Source organism: Grus americana, chromosome 21 (assembly GCF_028858705.1).
Source record: "Grus americana isolate bGruAme1 chromosome 21, bGruAme1.mat, whole genome shotgun sequence".
In the NCBI taxonomy this organism is placed as follows: domain Eukaryota; kingdom Metazoa; phylum Chordata; class Aves; order Gruiformes; family Gruidae; genus Grus; species Grus americana.
This window is the reverse complement of record NC_072872.1, coordinates 8393249-8407998: the sequence shown is the minus strand read 5'-3', so window position 1 is coordinate 8407998 and position 14750 is coordinate 8393249. Positions and strand designations below refer to the sequence as shown.

General features: G+C 58.8%; 1 protein-coding gene across 3 annotated transcripts in view; it reads left to right on the top strand.

Annotated features, from left to right (window-relative positions):
* The window catches only part of MEGF6 (multiple EGF like domains 6), a 102266-nt gene extending 87533 nt beyond the window's left edge, over window positions 1-14733 (top strand). For 2 of the 3 annotated variants that reach the window (XM_054849625.1, XM_054849626.1), the window contains 19 exons: window positions 372-500; window positions 928-1059; window positions 1474-1602; window positions 2198-2326; window positions 2743-2871; window positions 3615-3743; window positions 3925-4053; window positions 6247-6375; window positions 6506-6634; window positions 7284-7415; window positions 8440-8568; window positions 9473-9601; window positions 9780-9908; window positions 10111-10239; window positions 10770-10898; window positions 10992-11120; window positions 11640-11771; window positions 12278-12325; window positions 12548-14733. In XM_054849625.1, coding sequence (XP_054705600.1) covers window positions 372-500; window positions 928-1059; window positions 1474-1602; window positions 2198-2326; window positions 2743-2871; window positions 3615-3743; window positions 3925-4053; window positions 6247-6375; window positions 6506-6634; window positions 7284-7415; window positions 8440-8568; window positions 9473-9601; window positions 9780-9908; window positions 10111-10239; window positions 10770-10898; window positions 10992-11120; window positions 11640-11771; window positions 12278-12325; window positions 12548-12615 — 2318 coding nt within the window. In that variant the 3' untranslated portion in view covers window positions 12616-14733. The remainder of the gene's footprint in view (window positions 1-371; window positions 501-927; window positions 1060-1473; window positions 1603-2197; window positions 2327-2742; window positions 2872-3614; window positions 3744-3924; window positions 4054-6246; window positions 6376-6505; window positions 6635-7283; window positions 7416-8439; window positions 8569-9472; window positions 9602-9779; window positions 9909-10110; window positions 10240-10769; window positions 10899-10991; window positions 11121-11639; window positions 11772-12277; window positions 12326-12547) is intronic. The other variant, XM_054849627.1, reaches the window with a different exon arrangement.
* The last annotated feature ends 17 nt before the right edge of the window (window positions 14734-14750 follow it).

The window sequence follows — 14750 nt, the reverse complement described above, 5'->3', positions numbered from 1 at the left end:
CGGGCGTTAGTTAGGTTGACCTGGAGTACCTGCTCCAGTGAGCAGAGCATCCCGCTATCGACCAGGCGCCGCTGCGCTCGTCAGAGCCGGGCTTAGCACCGTGCACGCCTCCGTTGCCTCTCGCTCTGGGGCACGGGCTGGGTTCTTCCCTTGAACTCCCTCTAGTCCTGTCTTCACACTGGTGACATTTGCATCAGGAGGAAGGGAGGTAAAACCCTAAGCCCCTCATCCCGCTCAGCCCGGAGCTCGGCCAAGGGGCGTCCATGCTCACGGCGGCTCTGCAGAAGCCCCACGCCGGGTCTGTCCGGAGGGAAGCCCTTGCCGCGGTGTTACAGCAGCCGTTTGCAGGGAGTTCCTGTCTGTGTTGGCAGCGTGTCCGCCCGGCTGGTTCGGCCCAGACTGCCAGCTGAGCTGCAGCTGTGGGAACGATGGACATTGCCATCCTGTGACGGGGACGTGCAGCTGCGCACCTGGCTGGACGGGCTATAACTGCCAGAGAGGTACTGTACCCGCTGTTTGGTATCCATCGCTCCTAGAAGACACTGACCTGTGCAAAGCTACGCTGTCATTTGCTTCTCGGCCATCTTCGTGCTGTGCCTCTGCCAGAAAATTCTCTCTCTGACATCCTTTAGGTTTCTCCGCTCTGTCCTGCCGGTGCCGCCAGGTGCCACTTGCCTTTCCGTAGCGGGCTTGCTTGCAGAATGAATTCACATCAAATACGTGCTAATGTAGCACCTGCTCTCACTGTCCCACTGGGTTTTCTGAGGACCTACAGCCGTGTTTGTCCTTGTGCCCAAGTGAGCGGTTGTAATCGATGGAAACAACACCCCAAGGAGAAGGCAGTGCTGTGCCCACCCCTTTGCTCGCCAGAGAAGCAGAGCAAGTGGAGCGCACGCCGTTAAGGACCGGTTCCCTCCTGTGTTTCAGCCTGCGATGCAGGTCGCTGGGGCCCCGACTGTGTTCACACCTGCAACTGCAGCAACAGCGATGGGAGCTGCAGCGCGGAGACAGGGCAGTGCGTCTGCGAAGCTGGCTACACGGGCGGCCGCTGCGAGAAGAGTGAGTGCTGCCAGCGGGCTGCCCTGCTCGCCTTCGAGCCGAGCCAAACGACACAGATCCGTTTTCCAGGGAAGGGCACCAGACAGGCAGTGCAGGAGGCTTCTGCCTTCCCCCTGGAAAGGCAGCGGGGGAAGCCGCAGAGCAGATTTCTCCAGCAGCGCTTCTCGGTTCAGTCACAGAAGTTCAGTCCCCGCACCCTGTCCGTGATCTGGCCAGTCCGGTCCTGTCCTGGGGGTGGTTGGTGACGTGGGTACACGTCTGCAGGGGGTAGGGCAGAGCCCACTAGCCGCGATAAAAAAGCAGCTGCCGGATACTGCGATTTCCACTGAGGGCCTGAGCTCCTGCCTTAGCGTGGCTTCCCGGGGACGCCAGGAAAGGACAGACCCCTCAGTCTCGTTTGCTTCTGCTTGCTAGAGTGCCCGGAAGGGTGGTTCGGGCTGAGCTGTCGGCACCAATGTCAGTGTGAGAACGGGGCTGCCTGTGACCACGTCAGCGGAGCCTGTACCTGCAGCCCGGGCTGGCGAGGAACCTTCTGTGAGCACGGTAGGTACCTTTGCTGGGGACCCAGCGCTGTCAGCGGCTCCCACGGACCACGGTCCCCTTGCCGGCAGGGTCTGCAAATGGGACTTTGCTACCCCGTTACAGCAAAGAGAATCCCTCGGGATGGTGGTGGGGAAAAACCGCATGTCTGCAAGCTGCTAAGACTCTGGTTCTAATTCTGAAGGGAAAAAAAACCAAAAGACTAACAAAATGTAAACAAGGAGTAAATGCACAGCCACCTTGGTCGCCGTGTGTGTACACACCTTGCACATGAGGTCTTGGAGCAGCCTCTCCAAGGGGTCCCTGGGTGCAGGGTTCTGGCTCCCGCACCAACCTGCTCGGTCGCTCGGTGGACAGAAACCCAGTGCCGCTGCTCTCCTGCTGCACCACAGCTTGGTCCTGTACCTCGAGTGTCCATAACGGACAGGCATCCAATATTCTGCTGCCCTGCCGGGGGAAGAGCCGTTACCAGGTGGCTGCCACACTGCTGCGGCATTATATCGGCAAACAGGCCACCAAGGGACATCTCTTCTCTGCTGGGAGATTTCCAGCTCTCTGTATAGGCGTTTTGTGGGGATTTATCTTTGGTTTTCTGCAGCCTGTCCTGATGGATTTTACGGACTGGAGTGCCGGGAAGCCTGCGACTGCCTGAACGGTGCCCACTGCGACCATGCAACGGGCCAGTGCCACTGCCCCCCCGGCTGGGACGGTCCCCGCTGCGGCCAGGGTAGGTGTCCTGCGGCCTCTGCGGCTGGCGATGGGATGGAGCGAGGCCAGAGCAGCCCTCCTTAATCCTGTGCGGCAGAGAAGTATTTGGTTTCGGAGAGGGACCGGGGCGGGGGGGGCTCTGGCTGAGCACGTTGTTGTTGAATGTCATGAGGGCTTGGGCATCCAGCAAAACAGTTTCCAAATAGATAAATGATGTACGTTAATGATAACAACAGTGCCCGTGTTTGGATGTCAGCCGCCTGTAGAATGCAGCTGTCATTTCCCCCAGCACCATAAAACCCAACTCACGCAGCCGTCCGAGCAGCCACGCAGCAGTGCTGGTTCCTCTCCCAGCCGAGGGTGGTTAGTGGGAGCCTGGCTGATGCGATCCATACCTCCTGCCTAACGGTTATGCCTGCTTCTGCTCCCACGAAGCGTGCCAGGAGAACAGGTACGGCGAGAACTGCAGCCAGACGTGCAACTGTTTCAACAACGCTACCTGCAACCACGTCAGTGGCCGATGTGTCTGTGCCGCCGGGTGGACGGGACCCACGTGCCAGCAAGGTAACGCACCGTACGGTCGCTTCCTAACCCAGGCTGTCTGCTTCCTCTGCCAGGCATGAAAAATGCCATTTCTCAGGGCGGGGGGGGGGGAGTTTGCAATGGAGTAGCAACTACACAAGGCTGAGACAGTACGATAGCAAGGGCGGACTGCAACTAAGATCGTAATTAGCTGTGCAGCACGTCCTGATTCATTCACAAAGAGAGAAGCCAGGAGTTTGCCTTCCCCACGAGCACCAGGAACTGCACTGACTCGGGGTTCCGTGGCAGCACAGAGTGAGAGCTTGATCGTCCACCGCGCTGAGCATTCAGACACCAAGGCAGCGATGCCTTTAGGCACAGCTCTAGGCACAGGGCGAAACTCTGCGCATGAGGACAATTATCCCTGTGGTTAAATGGCTTTTTTTCTCTGCCAAACACTGGCACTATCTGGGTCTAGGAGAGGAGGATGCTCTGCAGCTCAGGACCGAAGGTGCTGACTACCAACTGAGCGTCTCTCCTGGCTGCTGAACTCGCCCAATCTTTTTTCTTTTGTGTATTTGCCACCACCGGAGCTAAGAAGGCTCTAGAGAGATCAGGCACCCAGCCCCCGTGTCATCACTGCCTTACCTGAGCAGGTTAAAACACCAAATGTGGGCAGCTCAGCAGCCTCAGGGCTGCCTGTCGCTCCGGCAGGATACCAGAGGCGTGGTGTTTGCCTTCGGGCCTGCGTCCTGACTTGGATGGTTGCTCTGGTTTTCCCTCAGCGTGCCCGGTGGGTTTCTACGGGAGGAACTGCCACCAGCGCTGCCTCTGCCAGAACGGTGGCACGTGTGACCCCGGCACAGGGCTCTGCGCTTGCCCCGAGGGGTGGACGGGGCTGGCCTGCGAGCTGGGTGAGTAACGCCGCGTCGGCAGCGCCGAGACACGGGCTCCGGCACAAACTTGTCCCGTTTTGGACTTGTTTTCCTCTGAAGGCTGGGGGTGATGTGCACGGTGCTGGGGGTGCGGTCCTTCCCCGCGCGCGTTCGGGGCGGTGGGTGCCGGCGCGGCATCTCACCGTGTGCCTCCTCCCAGAGTGCGCGCAGGGACAGCACGGGGCGGGCTGCCGGCAGCGCTGCGAGTGCCGTCACGGGGGGCTCTGCGACCGCCAGAAGGGCCACTGCGTCTGCCAGCCCGGGTGGATGGGCGAGAAGTGCGAGAGCCGTAAGTGGGGCACGGGGGGTTCTAACCACGGGTACCACGTGCTGCATCAGTGCCCTGGTGCTGCACACGGGGAGTGCAGGGGCTCAGGGGATTCTCAAGCAAAGACATAAAATTGGGATTTCAGCACGGCAGAAAGAGCTCACGGGTGCCGTGATTCCGGCTGGGTGCCCTGGTTTTGCCCACCGCTGTGCTTTCTGCTCTCCTTTGAGGGCTGTCCGAAAGCGATGGTGCCACCGAGGCCACATGGCAGCCTGCGACCGTGCCAGTGGGAGAGGGATGGGGTCCCCGAAGGGACGGGCCCCCAGGCATCAGGGCAGGGATGCAACGCAGGGCAGCAGTTCCCCCTGCCCACACCCCACACAGGGGAAGCAAAATGCCAAGTGAAGATCTTCTCCTGTTCCATTTATTTGAAGAGTAACAGACGATCATCTCCTTTCCATTCGTTCTTCTCCTCTTCCCTGTATCCGGCCCAATTACACTGACCCTAAACGCCTGGCTCCAGCCCTGCGCCCCAGCCAGTAATGACATCTGTCATGGGGCGGGCTCCTGCGTCACCCTGTCGGTAAATTAACGCCCACCCCAGCAAGCCCTTGACTATGCGGGAGCATTGAAAAGGCAATTGGCCGGACTAAGAGCAGCAACAGGGATTGCACGGAGCGTCAGCACACCAGAAAGACATCCACAAGCTCCTTCCCCTTTCAGGGGTCATGACTCCTCAGCCTGGCATATTCCTTATGTTACGGTGTAAAAGGCACGTCTCGGGCCAGTGACATTACTTGTCAGCGGAACTCTGGCGTAAGGGAGCTGCCCGCGGCGGCTGTGTCTGCCATCAGCCACACCAAAGTGCTCTCGGGGTCCCTGCCCGGCACGTCTCCGGTCACAGAGGCTGTGAACAGTTTGGCCCAGAACCTACAGCTCGCCTCGCCGGCCAAGGGCAGGCAGCGGGATGCTGCCGCATCCTCAGGCACGTCATCCCCTCGCAGCGTTGTGGCACGCGCTTCCGAAGCCCCACACCCTGGCAGCCCCGGCAGCAAAGTCCCCCATCCCGAGGCAGCGTTAGGCTGCCGGGGTGGAGGTTACAAAGGAGGGGCGTTCGGGGGGCTTGGGCTTCCCGGTGCCCCTCTGGCTGTGGCCATCGGAGCAGTTTGCCGTGACGCTGCGCTGCACGGGGACTTCTCCTGCCTCACCCTGCCTGCAGTTGCTTGCGCTGAGCTCACTCCCAGATTCGCTTTTATAATTTGATAGAAGTTAATTAAAACCCCCACCTGTAAATGCAGAAATGGTATGATTTTTTTTTTTTTTTAAAGAAAAGCTAGACTCCTCTCCTTGCCTTCCCACAGAGCTGCATTTCAAACTGCATGTACGTGCAAATACCTGCCTAGCTGCGTGCACACTGCAGCCACGCTCTCACCACAGCTGCGTGCACAAACTTGGCCCTTGTGTGGCCCAGCAACCTGTTTGGACAGTTGTACGGGGACTTACTGATTTTTTTGCATCGTTCACAAGGCAGAAGTGAAAATTAGTTTCATAGATTTTTTGCACCTGCAGCGCTAAAGTCTGCATAATCCTGGTACCGCACGCATTTTGTTTCGCAGCGGCTTTAGAAACCAGGTGCTTCTGTGACAACAGAGGAAGCAGCAAAACTAAACGATCGCTGCCGTGACTAAAATATACTGTGCTGGCACCCAGCTCTCATTAAACAGTGCCAGGAATAACACTTCCGAAAACACGTGGCACAGCTAAAAGAGACTTTCATGCTGAATGAGGTGACTGCCAGCGGTACGCTTCACGCTCTTGTACCCTGAGCAGATTTGACCGGTGATGCTGCTGAGACACTGGTGTTCCTGCGAGCAGAGGGCACGTGGTCAGGTCTGGGCCGTGCAGCGATGTCCCACGCCACATGTGCCGTGAGGACGTGGGTGCAGTCCCCATGCTGCCGGGCTGGTGCTGCCCATCGCCGCCGGAGCAAAGGCAAGAGGGGGCTGGTTGCTCCAGCCGCGCTGCGTGCCGGAGCGATAACGCCTTCGCGGGCTGGCAGATGGCACTGGGCTTGTCACAGCACCGCTCTGACCCGGCAGGAATGAAAGGGACGTAAATAAAGTGGTGTGCCTACAGAACCTGCAGTGAAAAAGACCCACATCACCTTTTTTTTTTGTGTAACTTGTCGTCTCTCCTGTGGTTGCATCTCGGAAGCTTGTCCAGAGGGGCTGTTCGGAGCACGCTGTGAAGAGCCCTGCGACTGTGGGGACAACGCGTCGTGCCACCACGTTACTGGCGCTTGCGATTGCCCCCGTGGCTGGCGGGGCTGGCGCTGTGAGAAGGGTGAGCCAGCACCCCGGCAGCCGGGCGCTGAGGGCGGGAGCTGGCCCCCGCTCTCTCATGCCTTTCAGGCATTCGCAATAGCTGGAAAGCCAGAGAGGAGCCTTACATCTCCTTCCTTGTCTTCCCACAGCCTGCCTGCCGGGTTCGTTCGGGAAGAACTGCGCCGGCCGCTGCGCCTGTCCCCTGGGAGTGCCTTGCGATCACGTCACCGGCCGGTGCGGCTGCCCGCCGGGCTTTGCAGGCTCTGGATGTGAAAAACGTACGAGGAGGGCAGCGATCCTCTGACAGTTCTGCTGACAGGCTCTGGGAACATGACGGGTCAAGCAATTGCTACATAAAATGGGGGGGGGGGGGGGGGGGGAAAACAAGAAAAAAAAAGCCCCAGCAGCGAGCTGTGCCAAGGAGCAACTCACGTTTTGGCAGCTGGGTGCGTGCCCGCAGAATGTTAGCGAAGCACAGGGAGCCAAGTGGGAAATCAGAGCTATGTATTTATCCAGAGGATTAGCAATAAATCAGTATTAAAATGAGCTCCTGTGGGTATGAGCAAGTCTGGAAGAGACAGAGGCATGTGAGCACATTCCTCACCCAGGGGACGGGTGTATTAGTGATGTCTGTGTGTGGGGATGGACGCTTGCGGGAATGTGAGGGGAGGTAGGGCTAGCATTGCGAAAGGCATCTAATGCCTTTAAGTACTCAGTTCTCGTTTCAATCCAAGTCTTTCCTGGAGTCAAGGAAACATTTGTGTGCGGCTCCCTTTGCTTTTTGGGTGGCAGAGAACTTTCACTGTCATAAAAGGCTTCCTTAATCCTGGCTTAAAATAAAAAGATTGAAAAAAAGTCTTGCACAGAGGGCTGGGATAGTTCCCGCTAAGTGAATCTGAGTGTCCTTGGTGCCCTCTCTCCTGACAGCCTGCCTGCCAGGGACCTTCGGCGAGGGCTGCGGTCAGATCTGCCAGTGTGCCGGAGCCACCCAGGAGTGCCACCCGGTCACCGGGGTGTGCGTCTGCGCCCCCGGCTTCCATGGCCCCACCTGCCAGCTGGGTGAGTCCACGCTCGGTTCCTCTTCTCCTTCACGGCCTGTGCAGGTTGCTGCCCGAGGCTGCGCTTCGCCCTGAAAGCACCGTGCCAGCGCCGGCGGTGCCGGTGCAGAGCCATCGTCCCCGGCGCTGGGCTGACTGCAGGGCAAGCCTCCGCTCGGGGGGCAGCCAGCTCGCTGGAGTGGCTTCAAAGCACAGGTTCCGACGGGTTGTCTCGCCTGGTTTCGTGCCCTGGTCGCCTTTGTCCTCGCTGGCCTGGCCAAGGTCTGGGTCGGTCTGTCCTTAGCCCAGCTCTTGCGGCCCAGCACCTGAGGCTGTCCAGGCAAGTGTGTTCCTGCTCCCTTGGCCAAGCCTGGCCCTGCACACACACAGGCGGCTCTGACCTCTGCGGTGTCTCTCGCTGACTAATTTGCAAGTAGGAGTTCATGTAAACAAAACATCATTCTCCTGTGCTCTCAGACGGGTTCTTTTGCCGTTTTTCTTTTGAATTGTGGGATATTTACCAGCTGTATCTTCAGCAGAGAGGTTCTGAGCAGTCCGAAGCTCCCTGGCATTGTTGCTTGTTTGCCATGAGATGATTGCTAAAAAAGTGCTTTCTGGGTTTTTCTTTGGCTCCTGCTGAGCAGTCGGCACCTCGGAGCAGCTGCTGCGTTCCTGCGCTTCAGCGTGCGCTGCAGGGAGGGCAGAGGCACCCGAGCACGGCTTGCAAGAGCTTGGGTCGTCTGTGATATTTGGGTGACAGCTGACACGACCGGCTCGTGCCAAGGGATGTGTGTAGGTGACTTGCACGCCCTTGGCGCGTTGCTGTAGCTGGCTGACCCGCGAGCGCTTTGGAGCAGCTCCGTGCTGCAAAGCGGATCAGAAGCCCATGGACTGTGCCAGCCTGGCACAAACCCGCTTCCAGCAGAGCCGTCGGCTTCCTCGCTGATGAAACGGCTGTCTGAATCCTCGTGGTTGGTTTTTCCAGAGAATTTGGTCCTTGTTCTCGTCTTTTTAGGCACTGAGGCCATTGTCTCTTCTTCCTGCAGAGTGCTCTCCTGGGTGGTACGGCCGTAACTGCGAAAGGCCGTGCAGGTGCAAGAACGGGGGCACGTGTGACATTGCCACAGGGATGTGCCACTGCCCGGCTGGCTACATCGGCGCTGACTGCAGTATCGGTGAGTGCCCAGGTCAGCCGGGGCGGACATGAGCTCGCAGGACTTTCCTCAGCAGGAGGTGAATGGTGGTAGGTGCAAATCCTGCACCTGATGAGAAGAGTTACAGTGACTGACCCCTGCATTGGCCCGTCAGCACAAAAAAAAAAACCCCAAAACGCTCCTTGTGTCGCTTTGCAGCCCCACACAGGCAGCAGTGCGCTCCCCGCTGCAGCGCAGACGGAGTGCCTGCCTTGCTGTGGCAGCGCAGTCGCAGCTGATCGCGTTTGCTGTCTGTGTTAACCACAGAAACATTTTCACACTTCCATTTGTTTTATGCCAAAACAATTTCTCCACTGTGAAGGGCCTGACACATCAGCCTTTGCATCACGCCATCACTGTATTGCTGTCTCTCTGCTAAAAATGCTCCGCTCCTCCAGCAGAAGGAAACCCAGAAGCTCTTTTCCTGCTCTGCCAGTCACCAGGGCTGCAGACTCCCCTGCCTCCCCTCGTGCCCCGTTGCTTTGCTCACGTGCCGTTGCCCAGCCTTTCCTCCCCAGCCTTTCTCCTCCCCAGCCTTTCTCCTCCGCAGCCTTTCTCCTCCCCAGCCTTTCTCCTCCCCAGCCTTTCTCCTCCGCAGCCTTTCTCCTCCGCAGCCTTTCTCCTCCCCAGCCTTTCTCCTCCGCAGCCTTTCTCCTCCGCAGCCTTTCTCCTCCCCAGCCTTTCTCCTCCCCAGCCTTTCTCCTCCGCAGCCTTTCTCCTCCGCAGCCTTTCTCCTCCCCAGCCTTTCTCCTCCCCAGCCTTTCTCCTCCGCAGCCTTTCTCCTCCGCAGCCTTTCTCCTCCCCAGCCTTTTTCCTCCCCAGCCGTCAGACGTAGCCAGCTGTGCTTTGGCACGACCAAGGCAGCTCAAGGTTTTCCTCCCACCAGGATGTCCCGCTGGTCACTACGGCAAGGACTGCGCACGGGTGTGCTCCTGCGGGGACGGCGCTACCTGTCACCACGTCACCGGAGACTGCGTTTGCCCACCAGGAAGAGCTGGTCCCACCTGTGAGCAAGGTAAATACTAGCTGCGGGGCGGTGTGTCAGGACGAGCAGGCGTTTCAGGCAATGGGTAGGAAAAGGTCCTGAGCAAGAACCGATTTCCTTGCCCTGAGTCCTCTGCCTGCCTTTGGGTGCTCCTGCCCGAACCGTGCCACGGTCCATGTGCCCACTGCCACCACCTCTTGTCCCGCAGGCTGCGAGAAGCACCGCTACGGGGTGGGCTGCCAGCAGACCTGCTCCTGCCGCAACGGGGGGCTGTGTGATGCAGCCAACGGCTCCTGTTCGTGTGCACTTGGGTGGATGGGGAAATCCTGCGAATTAGGTAAACCTGACTTGGTTGCATTGTCTTGCACCAGCCCAGTAACGGTGCAGCTCACTCAGTTTGGTTCATACTGGGTCCAGTTTCTGTTACCCCACCTGTGCCTGTTATACCTTATCATGTCACGGCCCTCTAAGAGCGCAGAACAGGGCCAGGGCCGGCTCTCCGGCTGCTGAGCAGCTCCACCGCCGCGTCTCCCCTGCAGAATGCCCGCCGGGAAGGTACGGAGCCAACTGCCAGCTCCGCTGCGCCTGCCTGCACAACGCCGCCTGCGACCCGGGAACGGGAGCCTGCCGCTGCTCCGCGGGCTACTACGGGCCCCTGTGCGAACACAGTGAGTTGTGGCAGCGGAAGAACCTTTGGCTTTGCAAGGGGGGGATGTTTTCTAAAGCTCATCCAAAGAGCAGGACCATAGGACAAAGGTGTGACCCGCTGCAGTCGCACACATGGCTGTGTGCACCGACGGGCTCTTCCTCTCTGGTGTTCACAGCGAACCCTTCCCAGGTGGCAGAAGTAGTCGCAGAGAAGGTCATTTCTAGTCTCTGCATGAGAGCACCGGATACAGAGGTGCCGGTCCGAGGCAGCTGGACACGCATGTCACTGCCGCGCGGCTTGGCGTTGGGTAGCTGAGCAAACGCTTCGGAGTGGCTACTCTGTGCTCTGCACCCGAGGCTCGCTGCAGGCTGCTGGTAGCCCTGCGTGGGCCACTGAGAGCAGCTGCCTTCATTTGGGCACTTCTGCGAGAGCAAGGCTCGCTGCTTCTCTCTGCTGGGCTGGCGGAGGCTTTGCTGCAGAGGCCGTCTACAGCTGAGCCTGCGCTCGGCCCAGCCACGCTCTGATGAGCTCTCCTCGGCACCGTCCCAGGTTGTCCCCCGGGCTTCCATGGAGCTGGCTGCCGGGAGCGCTGCGACTGTGAGCACGGAGCGGGCTGTGACCCGGCCACCGGTCGCTGTCAGTGTCCCGCTGGGCTCCGCGGCGAGCGCTGTCAGACAGGTACCCCGTCCTCCTCCTGCTTCCCTACAAAACAGGCAGGACCCCGAGGCGCGATCTCGTGGCGCGTGTGCTGTATCTCACCTCTCGAAACAGGCTGCGAGGAAGGAACGTACGGCGAGGGATGCCAGCAGCTCTGCGACTGCGTCGGCAATGCGCCCTGCGACCCAGCCACGGGGCGCTGCCTGTGTCCCCCGGGGAAAACCGGCCTCAAGTGCGGCGCAGGTGAGTTGAGCCACAGCTTGGGAAGGTGAGAAAGGGGCCCGTGCAAGTGGGCATTGACAGTAGGCGAGAAGCCCAGTCCTAAAATGGATGCAAACCCCTCTTGTTGGAGCTGGATTCTCATGGAAGAGGGCTCTGTGTGTGTGTGTGTGTGTGTGTGTCCCCTCAAAGAGTGAGAACACCTGAACAGAGGTACTCACCTCTCCAGCCTTGACTTGTAGTCAGATCTGAGCGCAAATGCTCCCCCAGCCTCCAGTGCCCTTGTACTCAGATCCCCGGAGCCAACAGGCTGAGGCCCGGATGCAGAAGGAAGACCCTGATGGCCCTGGGATGCTCTGATGCCCTGGACCACCCGCGCTCAGGAGCAGGCTGGGGAGGGGGGAGGCAAAAAGCTCTCTGCCTGGCACTCAGCCTGCACTGCAAGCTCTGCCTGGTGCACAGCGGGAAACGCCTGCGCATCTCTGCTCTGCCGCAGCAGCGGGCTGACCTGCAGAGACTAAGCGCCTCTCTGCCCCTCCCCAGACTGCCGGCCGACCAGGTACGGCCCCGACTGCAGCCTGGCCTGCCAGTGTGCCCCCAGCAACTCCTACTGTGACGCTCAGAACGGCCAGTGCCTCTGTCTGAACGGGTACATGGGACCGACGTGTCGGGAAGGTAACGTATAGGCGCAGCGCCACAGTGAGTACCACTGGATGCACAGGGCGGGGGAAGCCTCACGCAAAAGCGACTGCTGCGGGGGGATGCTGTGGTACCCGCGCTCGGGTCGTGGCTTATGCCCTGGTGGGTCGGTTTTGGTAGCGACGCTATCAACTCAACCCAGTATCATAGTGTGGCTCCTGCCCCTTCCCAAGGCCCTCCACTGTCACCCCAGCCATGGTTTTGTGAGAACGCAGGCTGCGTGCTGCCAGCGCAGTGAAAACAAAGCTGTTCAGCACTCTAACCCCAAACGCGCCCGTGGTAAAGCCAGGACGCAAAGCCCACTCTTTTCTGGGCACACTGGAGCAAACTGATCCCACGCACCGACCATGGTGGAAGAAGCACGCGCACCTTATTGCTGCCCAAACCGTGATTGTCCCTGTTGGCTCAGAGCGACTCCCCCGTGGGTGCTGCGCAGCATCGCTGCGGGGATGGGCGGCAGGACGATCTGCCTTGCTTTGCAGGTGGTGCACCTCGTCTGCCGTGGGCTGAGCACCCCTCCGTGGTCCCAGGTCAGTAACAGACCCCAACAAGTGGCTCTTGCCCACCACGGCCACAGGCAGCCCCCGAACACGGTGCTCCAGTGTGAAGCGCAGAGCCAGGCTGCGGGTGCAGCACGGGGGGGGGCAGCGGGGCCAGTCCTGTGGCATCTCCCCCCCGCCCCGAGCCGCGGACTGGGCACGGCCACCATGGTGCACGCAGCGAGGACTGACCTGTCCCGGCTTCCCTTCCAGCTGTGCAGCCCCCGGCGCCCACCCAGTCACCTCCACCCCAGGGGGGGCTCCGGCCGGCCGGGCACTAGGTCCTACTGCTGCCCCGAGCGCTCCCTCGGTGCGAGCCAGCAGCCACCTGAAGAAGCCAACGACCTGGTTAACGAACTCGTTTACAAGCCACATGAGCGGTTATCGTTTGCTGACAGACTAAGCTGCTGCTTTTGGAGTTGTCTGAGCGAGGCTGATGTGCTGAGCGTGACCAGTTCTGGCACGGGCTGGCCTCCGGGCACACCGCGAGGGCACGCACACCCACACCAGTGCACGCCTGCGGCCAGACACCAGAAGGAACAGTTCAGAAGCGATCGGTGGACTTTGATGGCTTGTGACAAATTGCTGGCCTTCATCTTTTGGGTGCTGGGCTTGGGGAGGGAGCTGAAATTATGGTCAAAACCAGGTATTTATGGAACAATATTTATGGGAAGCCGTACACCAGTGTTGTCAGAACTGACGGCTGAACGTGGCCAGCTCTCCTGAGATCATGCCTCCTGTAGAAGTACCGCCTCACTTGAATTAATTTTTTTTAATCAGAATTTACAATGGACTTTTACTGTAAATTATCATGTGCCGTGGGGCCAAGACGTCGGGCTGTAGCGGTCACCACGCCACCTCCGCAGAGCCGGTGCCCGCAGCCTGACCCTCTTCTGTCAGCACGACCAAGCGCCCCGGTTGACATTCCCAGCGCTGGGCGATGCCTTCCTTGCTGGCAGCGCAGCCTGCGCTCGATGAGCTTTACAGGGGGTCAGGAGGTGGATTTTTCACACCAGGAGTATGTCAGCCCGCTTGAGCCGCCCACGGTGCTTGCTCCACCAAAAAAGCAAGCCTAAATTAGGTGTAATAATCAGAGATACTGTATGGATAGACACGAAGCTCTCGCATGGGCCAGTAAGTGCAAATCCCTGGTTCAGTGGTCTCGCCCCACCCCGGGACCCTGCATGATTTTTCCCTCCCCGTTGAACGCGGGAGCTGGGACGGAGGCAGGAGGAACAGCCGGGAGGCTGCACAGCCGCAGTCAGCTCCCGGCTCGGCAGCGAGGGCGCAGTCACGGCAAAGCCTCGGCTGCCACCTGCAGCAACGGGGAACGCCATCGGCCCAGCAAGGGCCACCGGCCAGGCCCCGACATCTCTTTGCACAAAGCTCTTGGGTAAACGGAGCCCAGGAACTGACGCCGTCAAAAGAAACCAGGCTCTGCGAAGGAGATGGGACGGTCCCGTCCCAGCACATCTGCCTCTGCTGCTGCTGCAGTACAGCCCTGCCCAGGCGCTTGGCCTTTAAATTATTCCCACAGGGGCCAACTGAAAATAATAAAAGAATTGTTTCTTTTCCTGATGGAATTTATTTTAATCTGTATATAACTTGTAATTTTTTGCTAATTCTTTTCTTATTTTATTTCTTCCTTAACAGTATTTTTTGCATTAGATATCATTATTGTGAAGAAATAATGTTAATATAAGTATGTAGTGAAGGACCAAAATTGTGTAATTAAGGTTGTATGTTGTACGATTGATAACCAGGGAGTAGGAAGATTTTGTCCATGTGCCAAACGACCCTGATCAATCCTGCTAGTCTCGCTGCCGATTCTCCAGACAATCATAGGTTTTGTTCCATTTGCCTTGAAGCGACCGTTGCAGTAGACGAGGGTTTCTATTTATTTCCTTGGAAATGCCGCTCGGAAAGCAAACGCCGCCTCCACCAGAAGCGCGCAGCCCTTCCCACGCGCCCTTCCGCCCAGCACGGCGAGCCGGGCTCTGCAGGGCCAGCAAGGTGCCGGCTAAAGACCCGGGAGCCCTCGGGTGCAGCCGGGGGGGCCGGCAAGCGATGCCACCGCGCCGGCAAGCGATGCCACCATGCTGTGTGACCGGTGCGAAGAAATGCTCTGCCGCAGTGACCCTGTCCCGTTACGGCACGACAGCCTGAGCTGCAGCTCCGTAGCTCCTGGCAGCTGCCTGGAGTAAATCATACATCTGAGCGTGGGACCACAGCAACTCTGTACTTAGATTTTTTTTTTTAATGTAATGATTTTTTTTTAACCTGTTCATATTTCCTAATACAGTTTGTTTGCTTCCTGTTGTCATGTAGCTACTGTCTCTCTTTTTGGATCCCATCTCTTTCGTTTAGCACTGATAAAAAAGTTTATAATTCTCCCACATTTAAGAGAAATAAACAG